Source organism: Ceratosolen solmsi, unplaced genomic scaffold, assembly GCF_000503995.2.
Source record: "Ceratosolen solmsi marchali unplaced genomic scaffold, CerSol_1.0 scaffold10, whole genome shotgun sequence".
Lineage (NCBI taxonomy): Eukaryota > Metazoa > Arthropoda > Insecta > Hymenoptera > Agaonidae > Ceratosolen > Ceratosolen solmsi.
In genome coordinates this window covers 16,806,788-16,813,589 of record NW_011948412.1, presented here as the reverse complement: position 1 = coordinate 16,813,589, position 6,802 = coordinate 16,806,788, and the positions used below count along the sequence as shown (strand labels likewise).

General features: G+C 28.7%; 1 protein-coding gene across 1 annotated transcript; it reads right to left on the bottom strand.

Moving 5' to 3' along the window:
* Positions 1-1,784: 1,784 nt before the first annotated feature.
* Positions 1,785-5,208, bottom strand: LOC105365418 (uncharacterized). The gene is made up of 5 exons (XM_011503573.1): positions 4,747-5,208; positions 4,015-4,397; positions 3,235-3,561; positions 2,281-2,576; positions 1,785-2,183 (listed from the first exon to the last, which is right to left on the bottom strand). The coding sequence occupies exons 1-5, from the start codon at positions 5,202-5,204 to the stop codon at positions 1,845-1,847; spliced, it is 1,803 nt and encodes a 600-aa protein (XP_011501875.1). The 5' UTR covers positions 5,205-5,208; the 3' UTR covers positions 1,785-1,844.
* Positions 5,209-6,802: the final 1,594 nt, after the last annotated feature.

The window sequence follows — 6,802 nt, the reverse complement described above, 5'->3', positions numbered from 1 at the left end:
TGTAATTATTTATATCAATATGCACTTATTTATATATTTTTATTTTTATATTTCAAGAAATATACTAATATAATGCGTATAATCGTTTGAACAAAAAAGTCAAGAACCAATAAATGGAACAAGTTTTATTTCTTATTTTAAATTGTAAAAAAATTTTGTTTTGCATTTGATTCTATTTCAATATTATTATAGATTTAAAAGTCAATAATGGCATCCATTTATTACCATGTCATCTTTTTATTTGCTTAACTTTGAAATTTAATTTCTAAATGCATTATATCTATCATAATTTGATCAATATACAAATAATGCAATAAGAACATAATTGCCTTATAAAATATAGTAACTGGACTGGTGCATCAATTTTGTTTGTCATTATTCTGTTATATATATATGTAGAATATATAAGTAGAATATTTCTAAGCAACATTTTCAAACTGAAATAAAAATATTATAAATTATTTGTAAAATTTGTAAATATAAAATTATAAAATTTTAAATACTTCTAATGACTAATTTATATGTATATATATATATATATTTTTTTTTTCAGTTCAAAATGATGCTTAGAAATATGCTGATTTAGAGTTCTAAAAAAAAACTACTCTTAACACAGTACTAATTAATCGTGCAACTTATCCTAATCAAGAAATTAAAGTAGTGATTATTTTTATAAGTATATAGGTAATACTCGGCATTATTCACATTCTAGAATCAATTTTTGTTAAAAATTATGTTATTAAATAATTAGAGTCGGTATATACTATTTATATTATAAATAATTTTTTACCAGACTTAATTGAAATTTCTTTAAAATATTATAAAAACAATTAGTATTGTAAATATTTTTCAATACATAACTACCAAATTTATATAGTATATTTTTTACTAAATACAATATAAGTTTTGAAAATTTTTTAATATTTTTTCTTGTTCAACACATACATTATTTTTTTATGTTTTTAGTATTAATTGATTTTTAGTTTTATTTTAGATATTTACACAGAACCATGATTTGCTGAAATTTGAATTGAAATTTTTCTATGAACTAGTAAGTTGTAAAAAGAAGTTAATTTTATAAGCGAATTAATTATTAAAATATATTTATATAGAAAATCAATAAATATATTTATTCAACCAATTTATAATAAAATTAAATCTAATAAAGATAAATATATTCAACTTAGCAAAAACTAGATACTTGTTTGTATTTATAATTTTTGCATGCATTTTCGGATAATTTTTGATTTTTTTTTTTAATGTCAGTTTTCTTTATTTTATATATTAGGTACATTAGCGCTTAAATTTAATTTTTACATATTTTAATTTCTAATGAAACAAAATCAAATAAAAGATAGTATCATCTAAGTATTTGACTTTATTATTACAAACAGTATTGTTGATAAAGATATGTAATGTTATTTAAATAAATAAAGATAAAAACATGACTAGAGGCAATAATAGAAATTCTTAATAATATACATTTGTTGTGCGAATACATTTTTTGTCCTTATTCGGCCCGTCGTAACATAAATTTTTCATCAAATTTCTTTTGCCTTTGCACATTCTAATGGCAACTATGCAATAATAAATTATAGAAACAGAAGCTATCATATTAAAATTATTTTAACGTATCACACTGTTTTTCACACTATATTTTATTCTTTAATGAATATCGAGTAATTTTATTATATATATGATGAACTAATATCAGGTTATATTAAGTTTCATGTAATTTTTCAGTGCCTTTACATCAACATAATTATTATTTTATTTCACTTCTGTTTTATTTGATAATGATTGATGAAGTTATTAATCAAGGTGAAAATGGCTTAATTTACAAATTACTTTGAATCTTCTATAGATTGTAAAGTATTTACAGTGCTTTTCCCTTTCTCTTCTTGCTCTTTTTTCATTTTCTTTTCTTTTAATTTTGCTTCCATTTCCTTAAATTTTAATTCAAGATATTTATCAACTTCAGGACCAGTGAAATCTTCAGGGAATTTAGGCATGATAGGTAAAATGTACTTATAAAGTCGTTCATTAAGTACATAGAGTTGGGTGGTTGATTCACACTTGACATTGAACCACCAATCACATGTCAAAGCTACTTGACTGAATATTGTACCATTTGGGCATAGGAAGGAAGATTTTCCACCATTCAAATCGCAGTAATGCCAGACCTAAGATAAATTATAATATAATATAATTAGAAAATCAATAAGATATTAATTTTATGAATTTATTTTAATGTTTATTTTATTGATAATTTGGCCTTACTTGACATCCTGTAGCAGGATCACCGAAAAATCCTTTATAACGTTGTTGCTTACAACTAAATTCTGTTTCAGGAATTTCAGTATAAGCTGGATAATCAACGTGTGGTTTTCCTCTAGTTGCTCCGTACTTAAGAGATGGTGCGATAGTTCGTATGTGTGATGATAATTTCTTTTTCTGTTCCTCGGTAGGTTCTAATAAACTATATTGTTCATCTTCCAATATTTCGTCATTATTGTCAGTTATATCATCGTTATGAATAGAGTGTTGTGGATTTTGCGTTATCGAATGCTCCTTATCTATTTTACAATGGGTAAAAGTGAGTATAAATATATTTTTCAAATGAATGCAGAATATTTAGCATTGAAAATAATGAATATCGAATACTAAGTATCTTGTAGAAAATAAATTTGTTATTTTTAATAATATAACATATTTGAAGCACAAAATTATAAAAGTGAATGCTTTATAAAAATGAAAAAAATGAAATAAAATGTGATTATTAATGTAATCATTAGTAATAATCTAGTAAGTACTATCATAATGTTTTTAAATAGATATAAAAAACACTGGACATTTTTATTTATGGATTTTATATTTAATAAATTTATTAAATTGATATTATTATTTGATTGTCCATTAATGTTGACCTCTATCGTATGGATGTTCAAACTTTCAATGTGTTGTAATAAAATACCAATGTAATTTTAAAAACATTTGTTATCATTTTCTATCGTAAAAAATTTCATCGTCAATATAATAGTGGAAAAATATACTAATTTAATAAAATATTGTGAAGTGTAAAGTATTTAAATCCCAATAAATTTGATATTGTCATTAATAATATATATTGAAATTTTTAATATTAGTTATTGTATTCGCTAATGAAATGTGTTAGAAAAGTTAACATGATTCTTATAAATATATTAAAATAAGTAAGTAATAGATAATTCTAACCAGCATTTACTGTTACTTTGTCTTCATTAATTTCTTGAACTATCGGTATATAGTATTCAACAATCTTATCGGGTATACTTGAAGGTTTGGCACTTGCTTCCGATGCAGTTGGAGTTTGAGATTTAATTTGGTCAATATAACGATTAATCGATTGACGATCGACTAATTCTTGGTGTGCGTTGGACGTTTGAGTCTTAAATTGATTCACGTAAGGATTTGCAGCTTTTATTTCAACGTATTCCTTGCGGGGAACCGTAAAAATCTGCGTTGCTTCGTAGTTTGATTCCGTGATGACTTTTGGTTTTGCATAAGCAGGTTTTTCATATACTGTGAATAAGTGAATTTAATCAATCAATATGTAATGATAAAGATATATTTATTTTTAAATAATAGCTATCCATACGGATTTGATGACGGCATATCGTAAATTTGATATTCGTTCGAAAATAAATTCATAAATAGTTGACATTAACGTAAACATTTTTTGCTCGTGTTAATAATAGAAACGCAAAATATAAAATTATTCAGTTACGAAAAAAGAAATTATGCCAATAATGAATTACATAACTCTAATAAACTTTTGTTAAGTATTTACCAAAAATATCAAATTTTTGCAAACCAACGGAACAAGCAAACTCGCACAAAAACTAATCCCCTAAATAAATATTTAAAATTTTTCAATATTTTTATAATACGTGTCTCATTACAATTACTAAATGAAATGTCATTGGGTAAATGTCCGAAGTACCGGGGTCACTTTTTTGAGAACATAAAGCGTACTTGGTGCATAATTCTCCCTCCTCCCCATGTTGAGTATGTTCAATATCTCGACAAGAGTTTTGATGCTGCTGTCGATGTTGTCTTTGCTGAGTACCTCCGGCAGCTGATTGGTCAGTTGCAGACTCTTGAGTATGTGGTTGAGACTTACGCGCGGTGCCGTTGGCTCCAGTGCCGTCGTGGGTTTCGAAGTCACAGGCTCGATGTATCTCACAGGCTGTTGGCGCAGCGTAGAGCGCGAAGGCGACGCGAAGCGAATGGATTCGAATTTCCCGGAATCCTCTCTGTACACGTAGTCGTGTTGCGCTTTCGCGAGTGGCTGTTTCTGCTTTTGCAAGAGGGTGCTAACGGGTCTGCTGGTTGCCTCGTATCGTGTACTCGACACGCTAAAGTTTTTCATAAAGAACAATACTTTAAAGTTATACCTATTGATTGTTGGGCTTAATTTTTCACGATAATCCATTGCTATTTTTAATAAACTAAAAATTCGCGACTAATCCAGTCGATAACTTATTCAATGATATGGAACTATTTATTTATAAGTAAATGTATATCACTGATAAGTTACGCGAATTTATGTCTCAATTCAACTAGATTAATTTGTACTACTGCGTGCTTATTTTAACAACAAATAATTAGCTTCTGTTTTAGAAAATACACGAAATACATAATCACGATGAGGATTGATTGTCGAATCTAGAAAGATAAATATAATTTTACAACGCATATACTTACACAGGTGTTTGCGGTAGTCCGCTCGCGGGTACGTTTGGATAGTCGTAGATGTCCTTCGCGCCGTAATTCACTGGTACGAAATAGTCCGCGTCTTGGGTGAGTTCCTTCGGATCATACTGCACGGACGGTACGAACCGGTTCTCCTGTCCTGGCTTTTGGATCGGATACTTAGACTTAGGTTGAGTCGGCCTTTGACCGAGATGCTGCAATACCGGCCTCTGGGTGACCGGACTCTCCGATTGGTTATTTGAATCGGCGTAATTTGGAGCGGACGGTGCAATTTGGTGTTGCAAGCCCACGTAGTTGTTCACTAAGTAGTACGTCATGTAAGGTATAAGTCTGCGATAGCGTTCACGGACTTCGTCTTCGGACTCCAAAGTTAAGGATGATGCATTTTCATCGCCATACACGCGTACGACGTTTTCCCTAGTACTTGTAGTTGCAGAGATATATTGCATTAAGATTCCTGGAAAAATTAACGGGTATTAGAGATTGAGCTAAGTCTTGTATTAATAGAAACAATTATATTCGAGATTATAAAAGCGTCGAGCACAAATAGGAATTAGCAAGTTAAATCTTAAAGTTAAATTTTACTTTAATTGATATTCCATTTTATAACGTAATAATTTATTATCTTATATTTTAAATCTTATAGTATGTTTAATAGCTAATTAAAAATAAGAGTTAATTTTTAATAAATAACATCACAATCAGTGCCCAACTATACATCGCAATTGATAAACTATAGTCTTTCGATAATTATGTCTTTAGATTATTGAGTTTCTCGGATTATAATTTTACTACATGTCTGAGCTTTTGTTACTATTGAAATAGGACCAGCGATAAAAAGCTCGTTTTATTAGATATTTAATTCTTGCTAAAATGTAGGCAAAAATTTATCCAGTGCAGTCATGTTTGGACGTCTAATACTACGTAAAACCTTTATGCTCCAGAAGCTAATCAATTTATTAATCAATCAACCAATTGCTATAATAATTTTAAGACCTTAATGTTAATGTAAAGTAACATTTATAAAAACATTTTTGTTTTTTTTTGTTTTTATAACGAATTCACTTATTTAAAACGTAGAATCAAACTTTATGACTAACTAATTATACATACAATTAGATTTTATAAATTTATTAAATTATGGGTGTATTAAAAAGGATATTTAAAATTTATAAATTCGTGGTTTTTTCGTTAGAGAAGTTATAAATTACTTAGTTGCAAGTACTTACTAATTATCCAGTTACTAAGTAAAACTAACGGTCGACTTGCCGGTACTTATACAGGTACTTAAGACAACGTTTTACAATTCCAAGTGCTTTCTAAAACTTATGGATAATTAATGCAGAGGACGTTAGAGTTAAATATAGTTTTAAAAATAATTATTTGAACTTTTAGCTATCATGAATTATTATAATTAAAGATTCTTAAACACTTAAAGGAATATAATATTATTAATCACTGTTGCTTTTTTCAAAACCAGTCGTTAATACTTTTAATAATAAATAACCATGATAACGATCAGTTGATTGAATATTTTCACATTGACACTTGTTGGTATCGTATTCGTATAAATAAGGTGCCAAAAACACGAGCAACGATTGAGTAAGACGTGCTGGTAAAGAAGAGTCTTGTTCAAAGAAAGAAGTAGCGAGAGAAAAAGAGGTGAAGTCAGAAAAGTATCGAAAAACTTTCACTTAATACACCTCGTCAGAACTAAAGTTTCTCGCTTTCAGAAAAAGTTCGTCAACTGCCGCTGGACGCGACACGAGTTTCAATGAATTTTGCCTTGTTCCCCTCCGATCGATTTGTTAAAGTTTTGGCGCTTGAGTAAGAACTTGGATGTGCATCCACTAGAGCGACAGATTTTGTATGTGGAATTTGTTGTTTTTCCGCCAGACCGGCGCGCACTCGTAGAGTGGAATAAGTTTTCCGAGAACACCGTGCTTTCCTCTCTGATTGTTTGGATGAATCTGCGAAGCTGAGCAGAGCGTTTTACACAACGATCTTGATATTCTTGAATATTGAATTTGAAAGTTACGCTTGATTG

What these genes read in the sequence shown, in the direction of transcription:
- LOC105365418 (XM_011503573.1), bottom strand. Translation starts at nt 5,204, where the DNA reads ATGCAATATATCTCTGCAACTACAAGTACTAGGGAAAACGTCGTACGC. An exon ending in CAAAGTAACAGTAAATGCTG is followed by an intron (nt 2,577 to 3,234) that starts GTTAGAATTATC and finishes ATTGTAAAATAG; the next exon opens with ATAAGGAGCATTCGATAACG. An exon ending in ATCCTGCTACAGGATGTCAA is followed by an intron (nt 2,184 to 2,280) that starts GTAAGGCCAAAT and finishes AATTTATCTTAG; the next exon opens with GTCTGGCATTACTGCGATTT.